Source organism: Carassius gibelio, chromosome B8 (genome assembly GCF_023724105.1).
Source record: "Carassius gibelio isolate Cgi1373 ecotype wild population from Czech Republic chromosome B8, carGib1.2-hapl.c, whole genome shotgun sequence".
NCBI classification, from domain to species: domain Eukaryota; kingdom Metazoa; phylum Chordata; class Actinopteri; order Cypriniformes; family Cyprinidae; genus Carassius; species Carassius gibelio.
The window spans coordinates 11,444,879-11,467,267 of record NC_068403.1 but is presented as its reverse complement, the minus strand read 5'-3'; the positions used below and the strand labels follow the sequence as shown (position 1 = coordinate 11,467,267).

At 37.0% G+C, this 22,389-nt stretch overlaps 4 protein-coding genes across 4 annotated transcripts; 3 read left to right on the top strand and 1 right to left on the bottom strand.

Moving 5' to 3' along the window:
* Positions 1-252: 252 nt before the first annotated feature.
* Positions 253-5,017, bottom strand: fzr1a (fizzy/cell division cycle 20 related 1a). The gene is made up of 14 exons (XM_052563879.1): positions 4,808-5,017; positions 3,983-4,099; positions 3,726-3,857; positions 3,536-3,599; positions 3,218-3,348; positions 3,047-3,126; positions 2,783-2,966; positions 2,626-2,691; positions 2,447-2,549; positions 1,592-1,776; positions 1,253-1,486; positions 1,050-1,154; positions 858-950; positions 253-748 (listed from the first exon to the last, which is right to left on the bottom strand). The coding sequence occupies exons 2-14, from the start codon at positions 4,049-4,051 to the stop codon at positions 707-709; spliced, it is 1,488 nt and encodes a 495-aa protein (XP_052419839.1). The 5' UTR covers positions 4,052-4,099; positions 4,808-5,017; the 3' UTR covers positions 253-706.
* Positions 5,018-5,847: 830 nt separating this feature from the next.
* On the top strand, positions 5,848-8,001 carry LOC127962993 (putative nuclease HARBI1). Its single transcript, XM_052562632.1, has 2 exons — positions 5,848-6,249; positions 6,537-8,001. Exons 1-2 carry the CDS (start codon positions 6,064-6,066, stop codon positions 7,722-7,724), a joined length of 1,374 nt encoding a protein of 457 aa, XP_052418592.1. The 5' UTR covers positions 5,848-6,063; the 3' UTR covers positions 7,725-8,001.
* A 145-nt stretch (positions 8,002-8,146) lies between these two features.
* Positions 8,147-14,278, top strand: dohh (deoxyhypusine hydroxylase/monooxygenase). The gene is made up of 8 exons (XM_052564130.1): positions 8,147-8,268; positions 9,242-9,593; positions 9,684-9,760; positions 9,884-10,133; positions 10,440-11,852; positions 11,946-11,982; positions 12,737-12,790; positions 13,978-14,278. Exons 2-5 carry the CDS (start codon positions 9,320-9,322, stop codon positions 10,751-10,753), a joined length of 915 nt encoding a protein of 304 aa, XP_052420090.1. The 5' UTR covers positions 8,147-8,268; positions 9,242-9,319; the 3' UTR covers positions 10,754-11,852; positions 11,946-11,982; positions 12,737-12,790; positions 13,978-14,278.
* A 2,397-nt stretch (positions 14,279-16,675) lies between these two features.
* On the top strand, positions 16,676-19,014 carry smim24 (small integral membrane protein 24). Its single transcript, XM_052564131.1, has 3 exons — positions 16,676-17,554; positions 17,736-17,868; positions 18,704-19,014. Exons 1-3 carry the CDS (start codon positions 17,488-17,490, stop codon positions 18,789-18,791), a joined length of 288 nt encoding a protein of 95 aa, XP_052420091.1. The 5' UTR covers positions 16,676-17,487; the 3' UTR covers positions 18,792-19,014.
* Positions 19,015-22,389: the final 3,375 nt, after the last annotated feature.

Genomic DNA, 22,389 nt, shown 5'->3' with positions numbered 1-22,389 from the left:
GGTTTTTGTCTGCCAAAACACTTTGGCCTAAATTAAATATACTTGATGTAACGGAGTAATTCATAAATTTGAATATATGTCCTTTTATTAGCGTTTTCTTTGGTTAAATTATTTACTTTCCCTCAACTCACATACCCAGGTTTAAGCTTTTCTTGTAAATGCTAAGTACTTTCCATGTTTAGTGATTCAAACCTGGTAAAGAACATTAATAAACTAGTTAATTTATACGCCATAACAAATGACAACAAAGCATTTACTTTTTTTCAGGGTGTTTTATAATACTCCATTTCACTTAAGCAACTGAAGTTAAAAACTGAATTTTCTTTCATATATATTTTTTTTCACTCTCACAATCAAAAGATCACACATTAGAATGCTTACAAATGATTCCAGAGGCAGCTGTGTCACAATGGCTAAATTTTCTTTACACCCTGATTCAATGGCATTGTTTCTGGCTTAAGGCTTGGATAACGTCATACATAGACTCTTCTCTGTAACCAAAAACAATCACACATAAAATCATGAACTCAACTGTACACGTAAAAGTACACATAACATTTGAACTTAAAATGAAATGTCAGGGTAGGGGCGAAAAAAAGACAGTTGATCTTTTGGTGTAGATCTCTCCCTTTTTTATGTCCAGTCTACTGCAAGTGATTGATGACATAGATATGTTATAAAGACTCGATCTGCTTTAGCAGCCCAATTATCGTATTCTGGTGAAGAGGTTTAAAACTGACACAGATTCCTGAAAGACAAAAAAAAAAAAAGATGATTAAACTGAGGACATGAACTTGAGAAAAAGCCAGTATTTCACAAAAATAAAAAAATAAATAAGAAGAAACCTTTTTCAATACCTTTGTCGATCGTGTTTTACTAAATACATTCCAGAAACGTAGAGTTTCATCACCTGCACCAGTCACTATTGCCTCTCCATCAGGAGACATTGCCTTTAAAATAAAAAGATCATATCAGTAAAAAGCATTCAAAAATACTATTACAATAAAAGTCAATTGTTCAAATAAAACAATAGGCATTAAAGCACTAACCAGATAGAGCACCCTATAAGAGTGGCCAGTCAATTTGGCTACTTGAGTAAGTGAGGGATATTTCCACACGAGGATCTGATTCTGAGAGTAACCATGTGTGCTGACCTGGAGACACCATCATGCCTATTAGTCTCTCTCTACAGCTAGAACCAACAATAAACATCAACACTAAGCTATTGGGCAGTTGATCAGAATTAACTTACCAGTTCGTTGGTGTGTTTGGACCAGGCCAGGTTGCAGACTTGTGAGCCTGTGTCGATACACTGCAGTGGCTGCGCTGTGAGAGTGTTCCAGAAGCGGATGCAGCGGTCTGCCGTTCCCCCTCCGGAGGCCAGCAGCCCGTGTTGGTGAGGAGACCAGGCGATGGCCTTCACTGCGGCCAGGTGTTCTGTGTACTGCTGCATCGGTAACACGCTCGAGTGATTCCACACTAACAGCTGCAGGATCAATCACAGGAATGCTTTTAGAATGATGCAGTCACCAAAACATTTTTGTGTTAACATATTGTACATTTTGTCAATTATATACAGCAGTCAGGTCACCTTGTTGTCATTTCCTCCAGAAGCCAGCAGCTGATGGTCAGTGCTCCACTTGAGTCCGCAGACCTCTTGTCTATGACCCTGCAGCCTGCGCTCTGACTGCAGAGGGGGCGTCCTGATGTCTCTCTGAAGGATCATGCGGTCCCGGCTGCCCGATGACAGCTGATCTGCATTCCAGGCCAATGCACCTGAGGGCAGAATTCTCAGTTTTCATAACCGGTTTAACCTTATACATACATTTTACTAGAATGGGAAGCACATTAGAAAGTAAATGTCAAAAAAGTGGAAACTTTAAGTCCAGGCAAGACTGAACATGTTTGGGGACAGTAAATCAAAATTAAAAAGAACTGTACTTTTTTTGGTTGAATATATTTTAATGTTATTTATTCCTGAATTTTAAGCAGCCATTACTCCAGTCTTTAGTGTCACATGGTCTTTCATTCTAAGATGCTGATTTGGTAGAAACATTCTAGTTTTGTTGCTTATCATTTTACTGGAAAACATGATACTTTTCAGGATTTACTTTAAAAAAATTATCTGAAGTATATTTTGTTTGTAACAAGATCTGTAATGTCACTTTTTATAAAGGTTTTTAATGTCTTTTTGTCAATTTACTGCATACCTGCTAAATAAAGGTATAAATTAAAAACTCAGTTACACTTTTTTAGAGTGTCCTAACTTAAGCACTAATTAATTAATATTAATGAACTACATGGTTAGTATCAGGATTAGGGTTTGGCTAAGGAATACCTGCATGTAATTATACATTATTTATTGTTATTATAATATAAAGTACATCTAACAAGGACACCATAACAAAGTGTTACCAAAAACTCCCTTTTTTTTTTTTATTCTTACCAACTCTTGCTGTGTGTCCCTCCAAGGCAAACAGCTTTTTGCCAGCAGTAGCATCCCAAATTTGTACAAAGCCTTTATGTGTACCCACAGCGACAAGATTGCCCTATGAGAGAAGAACGGTCAGACCACAAAACACTGAAAGCAACTTCTGATAGTCCAAGTCATAAAGGTTAGCTCACTCTCTCCGACCAGCCCACCGATGTGACTGAATCACCCTCCACTGATAGGTCACATAGTCGCGTTACCTGCGGACAAAGCAAAGAAAACACACAACTTAGTCCAAGTGTTCACTGGTTCTTGACTGCCTCTAAATTTGCATGAACAGCTAATGCATACTTGACTGGTGCAGGCACTCCAAAGGTAAACACAAGTCCCCAGTCCAACACTGAGCACATTTAAAGAGGACCAGTCCACTAAGTTGAGGTAGAAGTCATCTTGTAGCTCTGGTGCATCTAGCACCTTAAAAGGAATTTTAGAAATTTTGCGCGTAGGTTTTCTTGGCGACCGCAGCAGCTTCTGGCTATAAACAAAAACATGCATTCAATTAAAACAATGCATTTGATTAATCAATCACATTTTTCAGGAGACGACTCAACTTACCTTTTGCTGCTAACAGGTGAGAGGGAGTACGGGGACACGCTGTTATCATCGGGTGTGGATCTTTTGGCACTGAGCGAATACTGTACATACAAACACAAAGCAAGCGCTGAAAACACAGATCAAAACACTTATGTGGCATCAAATGTACAGATCAGCAGATAAGTGACATACATTAAAGAGGCTCCTCCTCTCGGGTGTGGAGGGCTGTAGACGTCGATCTTCTGTTTGAGGATCCAGAACCTTCTCAATACCAGCCCCAAGCAACTCATTCTTCAGCAGGGCAGAATACGCCAAGCCGTCCGCTGTCAGATAACACAGTAAACAAGGCTAATTATTACAACGAAAGAGGGTTGAGTATCATATTTGAATATATGATCCATCAAAAACGAGGTTCATTTAAAGCATAGTCTGTCTCTCTCCATAAAGAAAAAGATACCATAACAGCTTTATTAGTGCATGTAAAATCAACACAATCCTCTTCACAATCACCTTTGCCAGTATCTGATGTTGCATCTTTGGTTTTTTTATTTTGGCTTGGTGACTTTTCATTTTCCTGTAATGAGGTAAAGAAAAATAAACTTGACATTTTGCGTTCATTTAATTCAAATAAAATGGAAGCAACGTGGAAGCTCCATTACTAGTATTTTTAGAATAAATAAAAAAAAAATATTCCACCCACATTTATTCTGTGGAAGTTGATGCTCCAGTTAGCTCCAGCTCGAGATGGTATGAATCGGTCACCATGCTTGCTTGGTGATGACAGCGGAGACTCAGGGGTGGGGGTCAGGTGACAAATCACATCTCTTACTTTCTGTATACAAAAAAATAAGGAATCAGATAAACTGAACAGTCTGAAGTGGATCGGTTTTAAAACATTTAAATTGCACAAACGAATTAACTCAATTTCAAGTCTGCAATATTCAAGGTGACACTCACCATGGGGCTGGTGTTGTCATTCTGGACGTTGATCTGTCGCAGTAACCGGCGCTCATAGTCCTGATCCATGGATGAGATTCAGAAATCTGGGAATGTGGAGATCCAGGGGCACGCTGCCTAAAATGCATTCATGGAAACAACATAAAAGCCTATTTTTTAAATGGGAGAAACATTATTTTATTGGAAGGCTACAACGATACAACTAATAAAGGTATACACTTATAGGTGGCGTTCATTTGGTGTCTGGTTAACGAGGCAGAAAGCTAATGCTATCTGTTCAATACCACATAAGCAGGTGTTAGAGAACAGCTGCTCAAATGGACATCTTCCAAACAATAGGAACATAGAGAGACAAGTATATGCTTGACTGCAATTCCCAATTCATGACAATTTCAAGACCTTAAATGCATTCGTTTGGTGGCCTAAGCAAACAATGACAGCGTATCTTACGGTACACATTTTTTATTGCGAATTAAAGACATTAAATGCTTCTTTGCTAACAGGTTACGTTAGGACTACGTATCAATGCAATGCCAGAAAGCAATTACAACACAATTAAGTTAGTCTCAGTCCTGAATGAAGAGATACTGCATTCCTTTGTCAACACGGCTAACGTTAACTATTATAACCAGCGTTCATATAGGGTGACGGAGAATTATTTCATCGAAATAACGTTGTATCAAGGTAAATAAAAGATGTCTATATGTATACTAATAAAACAACAGTATTGTCCTGCACTGATTATTAGCATCTTGTTTGGTGTTTCACAATGGATTACCAAGCAGCTAGTTAGGCTAATCTGACCCAACAAATCATCGGACCTACCTTGACAACGATATTCGGTGAATTTATAATCCTATCAACAGAACCTTATCCAAAACAAACACGTCGAGTGTAAACCTTGGGAAAATGAGAATATGTTGCTAATGAATATAAGATACGCCGCTCAGATGTTGTTTGCAAATCGGGGCTGTTGTTATCGATGGCACCGCAAGGCATCATGGGACTGAGTTAAACGTTGACGTCGCGACATTTGAAACAAAACAAAAATGTTGCTATGTTTTAAAAAGTACAAAGATAATCTTACATTTCCTTTTTTTTGTAACGTACGGAGAAAATACTATCAAGCGTTTGGTTAAAAAAGTACATACTATATATTATAGAAAATTGTGTTTTAAATTTAGTTAAAATAGTATATAAACAATTTTGATTAAAAGTCTAACAAGTACATAGCGTAAATAAATACATAAATAAATACATGCGTAATAGTTCTTGCACTTTATTATACTCAAGTGTTTGGAAGTGTAAAATAAAAAAATTTAACACTTTTCTTAGATTTTTAAGCAAGCAACAGAAGTGATTTTCCCATTTTAGTATTTAGATTCAGAAACTTCGCAAAGAATACGCTATTTACACTAAAAATATATTTGGCTGTTTATTAAAAGAAAAGCTAAACTTATGTGAGCACGATGGATTGAAATGTTAGTTTTTAAGTCATTAACAAAAGTTTAATTTGTGATTATGTTTTTGTCTCTAAATTTTTTTTTGTTGCCCTTATAAATGTAACTGAGTTCTGTTTTAACAGAACCTAAATAAAGCACAAATTCCACTAAATAATATCTAAGTTTAGTAGTGAAGTACTTCTACTCAACTAATTTACATTTATTGTTTTTTTTTATATATAATGTAAGTTACCCTTATTGGGTGTAATATTTTTATACAAAAGATGAGCAAAGAACTAAAAGAAGAAATGCTACGTACATCAAATGGTAAATTATTGAAAGCCACTGAGTCATGGATTCACTCATAAAACTATATTATATTTTATTTTCAATCGTTCAAAACAAAACTTTTATTTTGACAAGAACACAGGAGAGAGGAGACCGGAAGTGGTCATCACTGCTGTTCATGGTCGTCTTGGGAGCATTTGTTTTGTGCTTCTGTTCTATTTGATGATAAACAAACATCACTAAATCACAAAACACTACACTTCAGAGTGTTTATTTTGCACCTGAACAATTTTGCGACCCGCCAATAAATATCGAGAGAGTGAGAGAGTTTGTTACCACCCGTCGCACATAATGCCACGTTCATACTTGAAATCAGACGAGGCGAGAGATGCTGCGGAGATGAAATATTTACTCGCTTCCAAAATTAGGAGGCGAAAAGAAGAAATTCACAACTACATACTAGAAAGGCGAGCTGAAATCCACAAACGAATCAGATATCGAAGGCATCTTTTCCTCAATTACCGGAGCACGAGAACGGTAAACTGTTATTTCTGTAACAGTTATATGTTTACTAAACATTTCTAAGACACGATAATGACAGGAGTGTGCATACTAATCAAGTCACTGTTATTTACATAGCGCTTTATACTATACAGATGCTTTCAAAGCAGCTTCGCAGTTATAAACAAAAAAATATCAGAATTAAAAATGCAGACTAGTGTCAGTGCAGTAATAATAATTAAAGAGAATCAATTCTTTATTGAATTGATGCCAGCCTGCATTCAAGCAGTACGTGTTTTTTTTCTCTTGTGTCAATTTTTTAGATGCCATCACCAGATGAAGAAGACATGCAAAATCATGTCCCAATCCTTGCAGACCCAGACTGGTGGGAGAGAGTTGTGATGACGGAGTTTGGACCAGAAGACTGGCTTGACAAGTTCCACGTCACGAGAGACATCTTCCTGCTTCTGAGTGCTAAACTCAAGCCTCAGCTCGAGCAAGTGTATATAGAGCAAAGTGGACAGACCATTACACTGGAGAGATGTATTGCCATGGCCTTAATGCGTCTGTCCACCAGCACAGAATATTGCTTTCTAAGTGAACTCTTCGGTGTGCCCATCCCGGCTGTGTGTCAGTGTGTACGAGAGGTATGTGAAGCCATCATTTTGTTACTAAAACCCCTCTACATGCAGTTACCTGCTGATCATGAACTTGAAGAACATGCGGAGCAGTTTCGTACTCTGTGGGGTTTTCCTCACTGCATTGGTGTCATCGACTCCCTTCACATCCCTGTTAAATCGCTCCCTACGGACACACAGGATTGCTGGAACCCGAGAGGATGGCACTCTGTGGTGCTTCAGGGTGTGGTAAACGCACATGGTACTTTCTGGGATGTTTGTTCTGGTTTTACAGGCAGCATGGATGACATGACCATCTTGCAGAGCTCAGAGCTGTGGACAATGGCAGAGCAGGGAGGTTTCTGTTCTCAGCCACCCAAAGAACTCATGGGTCAACCGTTGGGATTTCTGCTGCTGGGGGATGTGGGTTATTCTCTTCAGACCTGGCTATTGAAGTGCTATCCTCCATTGTCAAATCTAACACCGCAACAGCAAACCTTCAATGCCCAGCTGAACCATGGCCTTAAAGTAATTGAGAATGCCTTCCAGCGTCTTAAAGCACGATGGCAGTGTCTGCACAACCGCAATGACAGCAATGTAGACTTAGTATCCAAGATGGCTGTGGCTTGCTGTATCTTGCACAATATCTGTAATGTGCATAACAGTCCTTTTAAAGAGGAGTGGGTTGAAGCACTCAGTCAGAATGAATGTCCACAGCCCACAGATGTGCCTACGGTCTATATAGATGATCCAAATGCAGAGGCAGTTCGTTCTCTGCTCTGTAGCTATTTTGAGCAACAACAGCAGAGCAAAACACTTGATCCGTCTCCAACAAGCTGCCCGGTACTGCCTGTACCTGAATCTCCTCAAATGGACAGTGCTGGAACAGCATAGTTTGTGTATTGATTTATCATCACAATCAGTTTATAGCTGCCATTTAATACTAAGAAAAGTTACTTAGAAAGTGTGTAAATTGGTTGTATTTAAATCCTAGTCTTGGTATTTATTATTCTAAGATTATCTGTTTTATTATTTTTCATAAATGAGTGACTTTTAAATCATTTGACTTGTTACGTTTTATATGGCGTCTAATGTATCAATACTGTACAAATGTTAAGTTGAAGTCATTTTCAGTTTTGTTGAAATAAAGAAAAAACTTATGGCCGTTTAATGTGTTTTTTGTGATTTCTAAAAACCCCAAGAATCATCATTTATTCACGTCATGTTTGCGAACTGAGTTCTCAGTTCAAAAAAGTTGATACCAGCAGATCGTTTACACATTTGAGAACGGTTTCACTCCAATCCAGAAGGTGGCGCTCTACAAATATGAGCAATTTGAACTCTAGCTACTGGATGACACGAGCGAGACGGTTCCTTCTGGAGTGGACGGCATGGAGAGCACTGTATGACTGAAAAAAAAAAAACATCTCGGCTTTTAGTAAGTTCAATGTTCAGATAATTCAGCGGATGTAACGAATCAGATTGTGAACTCTGTTATCGTCGTTCTATCTTAACTGTAATGTTTTAAACCCGTCATTCTGCCGACTGCTTAACAGCTGACAGAGACGCGTGTGTACTGCTTCCAGAGAGCGACGTTCAGGCCTTTTTCTTCCAGTGTTCAGAGCACAGTGACATTTTTCAAGTCATATTGACCTGGCTTTCTAGACGATAGTGCGATTACAGAACAAGCACAAAAAGTAGCAAAAATGTGTCCAATTTAATATACTGAATGAGTAATATTTTCGGATACATGCATCATTCATGTATGCCTAACATAATAGATATCCGTTTCTTGTGAAATGGTTATATATGTAGAGGCAGAATTATTCCCGTCTTGTCCATACTAACACAGCTACTCCGATATTGTAGAGGAAAGTTTCTTGACATTATCTTACTTTGGTAACCGTTGTTGCCAGCCATTCGTGAATGATTCGGATCTTTTCAGTGAATCGATTGCACCGTTTCTCAAAACCAGTCTGAACGATTCGTTTACGTACCTTCTTTTTCTGTTGTTCTTTACATACAAAACTCATTATGAAAATATGAAACAATACTCACAGTTCTGCCATACATTTTTAATTGTCTGTTAATATAAGCTTCTAAACTCTTACTCTATAATCTTGAGTAAATCAGGATCTCGTCATAAAGTACAATAATTGCTTTGTATTGGTTCATTAAAAACCGATTTGCAGTAATGAGACTAGTAACCAGTATATTGTATATTGATTTACCCTATTCAAACGGTTGACAAGCAAACAATAAGTCCTAAAGATCCGATTTGTTTGAAGTCTATGAAGGCCAAAATATGCTGTTAAGTAGCAGCTCACAAGGTTTTGAATCATCATATGAGTTATTTCATTACTTAGTCATTTTCAAACATGTGGTCAAACTTTGGTTGTTTTTAAATGTAGGTTCTGTATATATGCCGCTCTCTGGAGTACTCACTAACCTGTGCATAAGGACGTCATCCTGATTCTGAAAGCTTCCTCATGGCAAATCATGTGGATATATCAGCGGTGGGGAGGATTCTGGTCAACCCCAGGCAGGACCTGACAACGCGCTTTAGAGCACTTTTTACTCTCCGCAACCTTGGTGGACCAGAGGCCATTACATGGATCAGTGAAGCTTTTGTGGATGAATCTGCACTTCTGAAGCATGAGCTGGCATACTGCCTCGGCCAAATGCAAGACGAGCGGGCCATTCCTATCCTAGAGACAGTCCTGAAAGACACTAATCAAGAGCCAATGGTCAGACATGAAGCAGGTGAGATGTACAGTCATATTCTTCCTTCTTTCTTTCCTTTTGTTTATAGATATGTCATATACAGTGTTTTAATTATATTTAAAATTCCAGGAGAAGCACTGGGAGCCATTGGAAATCCCAAAGTCTTAGATTTATTAAAGAAATATGCAGAAGATCCAGTAATTGAGGTACAGTCAAACCATTTCACCAAACTAGTCATCATTCATTGTTACACTAATACTAGAATGTCCTGCTGTGCACTTTGATTATGCGCAAAAGTCAGTTTTTACATGAATTCTCTGTTTGTACAGGTGGCAGAAACATGTCAGCTGGCAGTCCGGAGGCTGGAGTGGCTCATGAATGGTGGGGAAAAGACAGCAGAGGGGACAGATGAAAACCCCTACTGCTCTGTAGACCCCGCACCCCCTGCCCCAAGAAAAACTGTCCCGGAACTGAGGGCACAGCTCTTAGACGAAAGCCTGTCGCTGTTTGACCGCTATAGAGCTATGTTTGCACTGAGGAATCTTGGTACTGAAGAGGCTGTTCTGGCTCTTGGAGATGGTGAGAAAGATCTATCCAAACACAATGTAGACTAATACTAGGTCACAAAATAACGTAAATAAGTGCATGTGGTTAAAAATGCGATTTATTGCTGAGATGTCAAATCTGAATATTCCGCTGAATTAACTTCAGTCTGATTCTGATTTGTTGCTCAATAAACATTTTTTATATATTATAAGTGTCTAAAAAAGTTATATAATAAAATATATATAATAAGCTAATATTTTTGTGGAGACATTTCTTTCAGGATTTTTTGAAAATCCTGAAATTTAATGCATCATCCTTAAATAAAGATATAATTTTTAGGTCTTCAGTGCAGCAGTGCCTTGTTCCGTCACGAGATCGGCTACGTCTTGGGTCAAATCCAGCACGAGGCCAGCATCCCTCAGCTGCAGGCAGCTTTGGAGAAGACCAATGAGAACGCCATGGTCAGACACGAGTGCGCAGAAGCACTGGGCTCCATCGGGAAGGAGGCGTGCTTACAGATCCTAGAGCGCTACAGGAAGGACCAGGAGCGGGTGGTGAAGGAGAGCTGTGAGGTGGCCCTGGACATGCTGGAGTATGAGAACAGCTCGCAGTTCCAGTACGCAGACGGACTGCTTAGACTGCAAAGTGCTTAGTGAAACTCATTTCCTAAAACATGTTAATGTTACACAGCTGATCCATATTTCGAACTCAATGCTTGAATATTTAATAAATACTGTTTTTGCAGATACAGCAGAAAAAAACATCCCTTGAAAAAAACAGGAATACATTTACATAATAAAAGCATTTTATGTCTTATTCTGCCTTGTATGCATCACCTCTGGCGTCTGAAGCTTAGCATTTTGCGTCATGAATATGTGATCTTCAGTAAAGTCTGTGACTAATGTTAAATCCTCCACGCATGAGCAGAGGTGATTAGCAGAGCTAAGAGCTCCAGTGCTTGACTGAGGTCTATAACAGTACGTTCTGCCTGACTAATCCACACAGCAGTCTATCTCAGTCAATAAGATTTATCTTTAAAGAAGCACACATAAAATTAAAATCTAGATGCTCTAATTCTTAAGTGATCATCCCTATCTAGCATATCTGGAAATTAGCTATAAACAACCTATAAAACAAGAAATAAGAAGCATCGCTTGTATATTTGTATTCAACAATAAATCAGCAACCTTAAAAAACTTATTTGCCCTGTTGTGAGTTTAATATATAAAAGTACACATGCTCTGCTAATTTACTGATAATCGTGTGGATAGAGGGTGACAAAAGTGGAATGTTGTGCTCACCAAAGTCTCTGAGGATATCTAAGCCCTCGTTTGAGTTTGGGGGGAGGAGAGATGAGCACGTACTGAAGAAAAGGCTGGACCAAACCACAGAAAAAGGCTAAAAGCGACACAAAGCAGAGAAACTCTGTAGACGGGAACTAGGGAGAAACTTGCAAACATGCTACACCCCTTCATGATTGGTATTGTCACAATTAATACCTCCATCACCATTGCATACTGGATTTTCATTTTGACAGAAGCCTTCCACAAGAAGACTGATGATGAACCCAAAAAAGACAACCCGGCATAGCCAACACCTCCTTGATATAGTTATGTGCAGAGAAGGTTAGAGTAGAGCTTCTTTTGTGTCTTAGATTATTATTTAATGTAGATAACTTGAGGGGTAAAAAAGGACTCTGACTTGAGCAAGTATTTAATGATTCCAGCTTTTCAGGAAGTGTTTTACTTTCAGGTAACATTACATTTAAAAAATATTTTTTTTTCTTTTTTATTGTTTACTAAATTATTTTTTGTTTCATGATTTTTTCCCCCCTTTTTGAAACAGACTACTGCTTCATGCTACGCTTCAAAAGTTGATGTCGGTAAGTCTCTTATGCTCATTAAGGCTGAATTTAACAGTAAAAACAGTAATATTGTGAAATATTGAAATAACTATAAAAAATAACTATGTTAACATTTTTTAAACATTCCTGTGATGATCAAGCTGAATTTTCAGCAGACAATACTCCAGTCTTTACTGACCTTTCAGAAATCAAGTGACATTTCTAATTATATTATCTAATTATTTTAAAGATTCTTTGATTAATTGAAAGACTTTTGTAACAATTTTTTTAATGTCACCTTTGATTAGTTCAGTGCATCCTTGCAGAATAAGTGATATAAAAAAATTATAGTGAACGGTAGTTTTTTTTTTTTTTTTTTTTTTGATCCTTTTAATTTTATGTAAGTATTCCATTAAAAAAAGCATATATTGTACACACACAACAGGTTCCATTCAGTGCAGTAAAGTCTTGGTAACTAGCCATTTATACCTTTCATCATAATCTGTAAACATGCATGGATAAATGAGCATTAGATATGGGCTGGGAGATGAATAATAAGGATGAATTATGACTCATAGGATCAGATCTGTCTGAATCACTGACTCAATCATACAAAAGCTCTTCCTCTGTCAGTCATTCAGTCAGACAGACAGAGACTGAGAGAGTTTGTGCAGCATCAGCCTCGAGAAGAACAGCAGCACAGCTCAAACTAGACATGCATCCCATGTTGATCGGCATAGTGGCAGCAAACACAAGTTTAACTATTTTCTACTGGAACTTTCTTCTGTCTCAGGTTTTCTGCAAGAAGATCAAAGATGCACCAGAACCTGAGGAAATTCCAGTCTGAGTGAGTATTATCATTATGGGAGTCGTTTGACACGTACAATTAGCTCAATTCTGCTCTGTAAAACAACTGTTTCAGCACCAAGTCTCATTAATGTACTGTAGATGTCTTCGATTTTGATTATTTACTTTGACAGTAAGGAATTTCATGACTTAAATGACTGAAGGTTGAAAGAAAATGAATTTAAGTTGGGAGAAAAGAGAAAGAAGGTCCTTATGAAGACAACAAACACTGTTCCCGTCTTCACAAATTTCAAATAACAGGACACATAAATAAGAAAGTGACAGTAAAGGTATTTATAATGGACTAAAGAGTTCTTTACTCAGCATAATTTCAACATTGATAATACAAAATGTTTCTTGAGCATCCAATCAGCATTTTTGAATGATTTCTATAGGATCATGTGACACGACTGGATTAATGGCTACATTTAAAAATGCATTTTAAAATATATTAATAGTAAATAAATATTACACAATATTACTGTTTCCACTGTATTCCTGCTCAAATAAATGCAGCCTTGGTGGGCATAAGATGCATTCAAATATACTGACCAAAGTTTCGAATGTTAAGTTGTGTCACAACCGACAACAATTATAGCTTTCAATGACAGAAAGGTGATACTGACTGACAGGTCTGTAAAAATTTGCTTTCTGATCTATCTGAAAGTGAACTTGATGAGCTTTTCTTGTGTGTGTGTGTGTGTTAAATCAAACTAGTATAAAAGTGAGCATATTTATTTATCTATCTCTGCTCGATTCCCTGCTTTAGACCATTCTCATACACTGTAAACAAAACCAGCTGGAATAAGAATGGCACAGTATACCATTTCTGTTTTAGTATAACCCATTGTTGCTGTATAATGTCATTTAAAAATCTTTTTGAAATTGAAAAACACACCCAGTCCCTCTTGAGAGTGAACAGGAGCATCTCAGACAGGATTAGGTGGATTACTGTATAGCTAACCCTTGATTAAAAGCTTTCACCTTCATGAAAGACAGCTGCCATTACCAGCAATGGAATATCAGAGTCAGCAAAATGTCAGCCAAAGGATTAAGCCTGGGATTAAGAGAATCATATCAGGCTACTTCAGAGCACATTCACTGGCCTTTACCACAGAATAATGAACTCTGGTCATGATCAGCACATATAGCTGCATTTGAAAACATTACATATCCTTTTACACACAGGTGGAGGGCTTGGCCGTGATCCTGACGATGAAGAGGAAGAAGAAGAACCACCAAAACTGATCTTTGGGAAGGAAGAAGGGACGAGGGAGAGAAAATAAGATCAAGGAACAGACTGCCATTTGACCCAGAAGTGGATGGATAGAAATTCTGCCAGGATTTAAGTCTTCTGTATATGAAAAATCATGGGGTTAAAAAGGTGTCACTGAAAAGATTTATGAACAGCCCTCTCTCTCTCTCTTTCATCCATTAGTCCATCTTCACAAGCCCAAATCTCTTGCTCAACCACTAACGCCCCCCCCCCCCCCCCCAAAAAAATCAGTCTTTCTTTGTAAATACTGCTCATTTCCACTTGTTGTAAATTACTAGAAAATCCAAAGCTTAGGCTATGTGTTTTAAGTCTGTATTTTTTACGTTGCTGTTTTTTGCACTATTTTTATCTAAATAGCTAAAAAAAAAGTTTTGTGAATATCTATCTGTCTTACTCTTCTACATTGTGTCTCATTTCCTCAATAATAAATGAAAACAACATAGAGCACTGCTTTGTTTACATGGCAATTGTTATCCGGATTAGCATGATTAGCATGTGCTGGCTCGCTCCTGCAGGACGTTCAGCACAGACAGAGGGTGCTGTGTGCTCAACATAGAGGACATAATTCTGTTCTCCAAAGTCAATGAATGCACCAACCTTATTTAAGATACACACAGTTTATACATCCTTTTTAATATCATCCTACATTAAGCTGTTGCTACATGACTGAACCATTAGAAATACTTTGGCTGGTGTAATGTAATGAAGTCAGGACATTCAGACCAGGATATTCAAGGAGTCAGATTTAGTTTGATTTCACAGAACACCATTTAGAATTTATCAAGACTGTAGTTCATGTCCTGAATTGAATGCCTTGACCAAGTTACAGTTGTTTTCATTGACTTCATTGGTTACATTGCCCTTTAAAAAATGCCAACAGGTGTTGAGACGTAGACACCTAATAGAAAAAAAGGCTAAATCCAGGCTCAAGGCTTCTCCTTACGAAACTAAGCACATTAGCTTGATTGTCTTCTGCTGTCAAAGTATCAGGTCTGAGGGAAGCCCTATCACAGAAACATTCTAGGACTATCATTCTGTGGAAACTTTCTTGTGATGCTGTGAATATGCAACAAAAAGGAAGATGACTGATGAGCATTCAGCATCAGAAAGAGAGAAAGAGAGGAGGAGGGCGAGATAGAAAGCTAGAAGATGACGGGTAATCTCAATGAGGGAAAAAAGCTTTGTTGGGTATGTAAACAACATATAATTTTATTATCTGACCATAAGCATAGCTAAATTATACTGACTTGCATATATATAGTATTTAACCCTATTTCTAATCACTAGTTCAAACATGATCCTAACCAACATAAAGTTTACCATAAATAAAGACAATATACTGTTACATTTCTAACATTCTATATAATTCTAAAGTATTCTTTAGTACAGGCTGTATCAGAGCTGAATAAGTTACACTAAATTAAAACTAGCAGAGCATTGAAAGTTTTTTTTTTTTTTTTGGTTTATGATTGTAAGATTGTCTATGTAACAAAGTTTTAATTGTGAGTGAAACTGCTATAATGCAAGACAAATATATTGTATAATAAATGAATAAATATAAAAAAACACAAACAAAAGACCTGGTGAACATAGTGACTTCTTTCAAAAACATTAAAATAAAACATTGAATAAATATACAATTTAAAATAATGTTTACTTTTTGTTTTTAACCTAGATCAACAGAAAATGAATGAAAACTGACGAGCTGATGTTAAACTGAAACACAGTGGAGCAAACAACAGTACTAATGGATTTAGGCAAAAACAATGAAAGTCTTGATGAGGAATTTTTCAAGGACTACAAACCCACTGAAAATGATCCGCTCACTCCACCCAAGCATATCATTTATCTGCTGCTTGCTGTGAGCGTGACAGGAGTCACCCTTTACGCCATCATAAGACACCTCATCCAAGATCTCATCCATGATCTGGCAGGTATGTATAACAAGAAACCTTACAAATGTCTCTTTCACCATAAGCAATTACAAACCCTCTGTGCACATTATCTGGATTGTTTGTCTATGAGCTACATGACATGGTGTTCAAAATCCCTGGAAACTGGAAAACACTTGAATGCTCTGCCAAATGCATAAACATGCCAAAGATATTTTGCTGTTCTCCAAGCATTTGGTTAGCCTTAGATTTTTTTTTTTTGGCTGGTCAGCTTTAGAGACCTGCTAAGCCATTTGAATACAAGCCTAGGCTCCATGATTCTAATAGATGTCAGCATAAAAAAAAAAAAAGTAAAAACCTTTGAAGAAATCTAACAGCAAAACATCAAGCATTAATAATACACTCATTAAAAAAGACACTAGCCCTCTGTTGTACTGTGAGAACATCTGCTGAGCGCTCTTATTTGTATTGTGTCTGTAGATTTCCTGTTTGGAGAGCAGCCTGTGGAAGAGCCGGAGACTCTCTGGGAAAGGCGGGATAAGTTTAGGACAGACTGGATTCCAGAGGCAATGCCTGAGCTGGAGGCCATGGTGAGAGATGAGGATAGACAAGAACTCATGGAGGGCACTGAAGACTTGCCAGCCATTTGGGTTATATCGGACAAGTCCCAGCCTCGTGCTCCTTCCTCCATTCAAATACATGTTAGCGGCAGCTAGCATAAAATAAGTCCAAGACTCTTCTCCTCTGAATACTTACACCAATATTTTTTAAAGCTAACACCCAAGAATCCATTGTGTCAACTATGTGCACAAAGCTTGTTCTTCCTTTTCTTCTAAAAGACCTCATGAAATGAAGATTATTAAGAAAATGGCATAGTCTACTTACAGTACTTCTGAAACAGGAAGTTGGAATGTATCAAATGGAAGATGAATTGAAGTCAATTTACTAGTCAGCAGCATGTGGTCTTAGAGGACAGGAAATGATCCTTCCAGAGAGAATCTGATTGGACAAAAAATGTCATCCATCTAGTGCAAGATGAGTCGTGGTTATTTTTCTCTGTTTTCCCCAGAAAAGAAAGATTGTCTTTTTGTTTAATGTGTATTTCTGCTCAAAGTGAATTCTGTCAACATTTGCGAAAGCAGTTGGATAGAGATCATCTCAAAGCAAACACAGATTGGTGTTTTTATTTTTTATGATTTTTTGTTTGTTTGTTTTTGACATACTGTTGCACTATATCTATGCACAAAATCAATTCAATAGACAATTTTGTGTCTACGAGCCCTTACATAAGTAAAAAAAAAAAAAAAAAACAGGCTTCTGTTCTGTGCCAGCTTGGAAAGTAAATCTTTTGTCTTTACAACATAATAGTGGGAGATTATCTAACAATCATGAACACTTACTCTCTGAGTGACATGCTGTGATCTGTGACCTCTCTAATGGATTTTGTACTTTGGACACCAAGAATCCTTCACATATTTATAGACGACCGAGAGGAACGCAGCAGTGCATGCCGACTCTAAATTCATCATCATGTTTCATCTACAGAATATCGTTGCCTTCATGATAATCTCTGCCTTCATTTGTCAGGCTCAAGCTGGTGAGTGAAATTAGACACATTTCATGTTGTAGTATATTCTTTTCAATGTGTTTTAAGTTTTTCTTGAATACATATGAACTCCTTGAACTGATTTAATATATAAAAGTTGTATAGTTAAGCCTTCATAGGGTGTAAAACATTTACCAACAGAAATATCTTTCTGTGATACACTGTTACTCAGGTGGTCAACGGTCATCAGGTACAGCTAAAGTCACATTACAGCCGTGGCTGGTGGGACTGACAGCCGTTGCTGTTTTCCTCTTTATTGTCTTCGTCCTCCTCATCGTGAAAAGACTCTTTTTCAAGAAAGACAAGTGAGTCCAGACCTTAAATGTTTCAGGACGATATACTGTACATTAGATATTAGACTAAAGTTTAAGTCTAAAGACTAAAATCTTCATAGATCATAAAATACCTGATTCTTTTGACAGTACATTAAATTTGATTGATGTTTTTCTTATAGCAATAGTACTTCTAGTAATTTTTTTTTTGATTGTGATCATTTGATTAGTCATTTAATAATATTATGATGATGATGACTTTATGGTTGTTTAAACAATTACTGCCATTTTATGACTGTGCACTGTATACCATCAAGGCCATGTTCAGTCACCTGACATACAAGATCAGCCAAGACACTCCTATAACAACATACATATATATATATATATATATATATATATATATATATATATATATATATATATATATATATATATATATATATATATATATATATATATATATATATATATATATAAGATGTCATTAATCCTGGACCACAAAAGAAGTCATAAGTAGCACAGGTATATTTTTAGCAGTAGCCAACAATACACTGTATGGGTCAAAATTATCGATTTTTCTTTTATGCCAAAAATCATTAGGATATTAAGTAAAGATCATTTTGCAAGAAGATATTTTGTAAATTTCCCTATCGTAAATATATTAAAATGTAATTTTTGATTAGTAGCATGCATTGCTAAGGACTTAATTTGGACAACTTTAAAGGTGATTTTCTGAATATTACGATTTTTTTGCACCCTCAGATTCCAGATTTCACCACCCCATCCCATTTCTGAGTTAGTATGAGTTTTATTATGCGACTCTTTAAACATAAAGCATTTCATCAATGTGTATCTCCCATTGCAGAGCTGAGCTAGAAGAAAATCATTCATTTTATGAAAACAAAGCAGCTGATCTGGAGGCAAATGAGGAGACCAAGCAGACCTCTTTCTAATGAGAAGAACAGATCATCACAGTCCTGCGGCACACAAATCTTTCTCTCTCTGGAAATGATGCCACAACTTTGTGCTGAGTCATTCTTATCTAATTATATACTGTCTTATGTAATATATATTTTTTAACTTATTAATTTTGGTCAAAGTTTTGTTTTGTTTTCATAAGTGTTTTTCTAGTCACAGCTTTAAACTAAAGTTAAAATAAAAAAAGGTTAAAATAAAGTGGTGGTCTCTCTCTCTCTTAGTTCATTTCGATTTTTTGGCATATTCTCAATACATGTTTTACTATTTTACTGAAACTGTAACTTGGGTACCGTTTAAACATTGACCAGGGAAGTGAGAACACTGGAACAGAAGAGCACATGCTCAGTGATTCACATCAGGCACATAATGCTCTGATTAACTGGCTTTTGACTCGTATGACATGTCTGGGTTCTGCATGCATATATGCTAAATGGACATGGGTATGAGATCCATTACTCATTTTGATTGGCAGTTTGGACATGTTAAATGCTTCCAGTCAAATGATGTAACAGTTTTGCTTTTTAAACCATTTGCTCGTCTCGGAGATTATATGATGAAAATATCATTTGCTGAAAAAATGGCCAGGTGTTCAAATGTGTTAATGATGGAGACCATTATAGTAAAGCATTAAAGTTGAAGTAGACTTTGGCCTGGCGTTGCCTAAATGAACAGTCTGTGATGAGTCAGACTATTGAGCTGTTAGTGATGATGTAATAAACTACTTAACGCATGCTTTTTAGATTGATATGGTTCCTCCCTTCATGAATGTGATTACATAAAAGCTACTCTATGGGTTAAAGGGGAACACTTCCAGTTTAACACTATTAATGTGAATTTCTGGTATTTCATAACATTTTAATTAACATTTATCTGTGAGTAGACAGCTGATACTGTTGCCCTGGCTGCATTTGCTTCTTAAGGTTCCCCATACATTGGAAACAGTTTAGCTGAAACAGTGCTGATGAGTGACAGTAACTAAGCCTACAGTCAGCAGCAATAAGTGAAGCATGAAACCAGAGAGAGAGAGACTTCACTTCTGTCTCCTCTTTCTCATTCACCACTGCTGCCTTGAAATTTTTATTTAGTTGTTTTTATTCTGGTTCCTGAGCGACGTCATCTTTGCTCCACGCATGGTTTGGGAGCTGGTGACAGATGAATTATTCGTTCTCTTCTAGCGTTCATTACTGTGAAGTTAAACGACAAAACCTCAGATAAAAATAATGTGAAGTCAAAGGGAAAGAGATCAGTGAATCAACTGAGCTCTGCAGATCTGATTTCAAACGGTTTCTTTTTCTTAAAAATAATTATAGCAAAATATGTTAAAAACACTATACTTAAAATTAAGTTTAATTCAAATGTAATGTGCAAGTATGTATAGATAATTATTGTATTATTTTCAACAGAAGTATGCAAATGCATAAAGTTGCTCACACAAGTCAAGCATAGTGCAAACAGCAGCAAGGTCATGGGTTCTATTCCCAGAGAATGCTGTATAATGTGAATGCTATATAGGTTTCATTGAATAAAGGCATTGGCCAAATGCATAAATGTAAAATGTAAAACAAAAACAAAAAACAAAACAATATATACACTTGTGCCTGTGAGAAGCCGGGGTCACGTTCATACTGCATTGGGACGCCGCTCACACTCCCAGAAGTCTCTGTATAGCAGAGTGACCTGATTGTGATCGTATTGCAGAGAGGGGAGTCCTCGGGGAGTTGCAGTCCTTTGTTAAGACATCTGGAGCCCATTACTGCTGCATGCTTTTACAAGGTCTTCACATCACGTACTGTAAATCGAGATATTAAATTCATAAGCACAGCTACAGAAAAACAGGAAAGAGAAATAACTTTGAACATGCAAGTCTAAATAGATATAATCTAAAACCACAATTCAAACTTCTGCAGCTCTCTTCGTGCAGAAAAAGACCACCCTCTGTACATGTATTTTAAATTATTAATTAATCAAATATTATTTGACATGATTTATTTTAATAGTATTTAAAAGCAATATACTATAATTAAAAAGGACTTTATGAGTATGTGGAGCAATCTTGGAGTAATGCTAATTTAGATGCAGTAACAACAGGAATTAATCAAAGTTGATAACCATATAAAAAGAAAACATTTTAGAAAATAATTTAACCAGAAAAGATCTAATGTTGTGTCTGTTATTATAACCCATATACATATAACCTTTTCTTCTAGTGGGCTTATAAGGAATGGTGGCAATAACTCTTTTCCTAATAAGCCCATCTGGCTAAAACTCCACTGAACCTGATATAAAACGGCATTAACTGAATTCATGGTGCTCAGAAGACATCCTTTCATGAACTTCACCCACTTACAGCATTTTCAAGGTAGGGACAAATCGGGTAAAAGTAATTAAGTTAATAAATGAATGAATTAATAAATAAATATAAGGAACTGGGCCTAAAAAGCTTCACAAGCTTCTTATGTTGATAAAAATATTAAGCAGAAAGAATCTGAGACAGATTGTAAGTGGCAGATGCTCAGACAGAGAAAACAGAATTACAGAGAGGTTTAGACTTTCTTAAGGTAAGATATATGTAGTTACAGTGACTACATGATAAAATTAAACATCCAGATAAATCAATTTACATGGACCGTTCATGTTTTTTGTTTTTTTTGTTAAATGCTGGAATATGTTAAACAATTCTTTATCTCATAAATCCACTCTGGATTATAGCTTTGACCTCTTGGGTGAAAATAAAATAACATAATATAATTTAAAAAGCATGTGTGCACCTTTAAGATTAATTTTATATTAACCTTAAAATATATTTTCTCGACTGATTTGACTCGACTTTTTTTCCTGACGACATATGATTAATACTGAATTGCTCTGTGGTTCCTATAAACACGTTTACATCACGTTTAAATATCATGATCATTTGCAGAACAGGACAATTGTTCCCCTTATACACCATCATGTTTACATCCGTATGCCAGAGCTGGTGTCCGCATCACGCTGCCAACATCAGCTCAATGCTGCTTCAGAGACTCGTGAACCAGGCTGGGTTTCCTCTCGCCTGCGAGCAGCAGTTCAGGCAGCTCCTGAGGCCAAGCTGTTTTCTTTGGAGCGAAGAACTGTAGTTTCAGACCGAGCTGGGGAAGTCTGTAGCGGCTCACTCAATGACTAAAGGTCATATAAAATAGTCACACCGGGCACCACATGAAGGCTCGTTTGCTCGCTGCCTTGTTGAATCTCTTTAAACCTTTGCATAAGAGCGAAATTACATGTGGTTTACATCTGTATTGAAATACATGTTGAAAGAATCATGAGGATGATCAATTTGTTTTTGTGTTTTGTTTTAAAGCTTTACGTTTGTAGGCTAGTACCTGTTACATCGTTACCTGATCGTTAAAATAGTAACTTAGGTGCCATAAGTGATCTTTATGGGGGAATCACGGGTTCATTTACTCAACCGACTCACTGATTCATTCAGGAACTAAACAAGTGTCCGACTGCATCTGAAAGAGAATACTTCAAGAGTAGTAATGCACACAGAGGATTCGTCAGTGTTGTGAAGCGTGGTTAGGTCACATGACA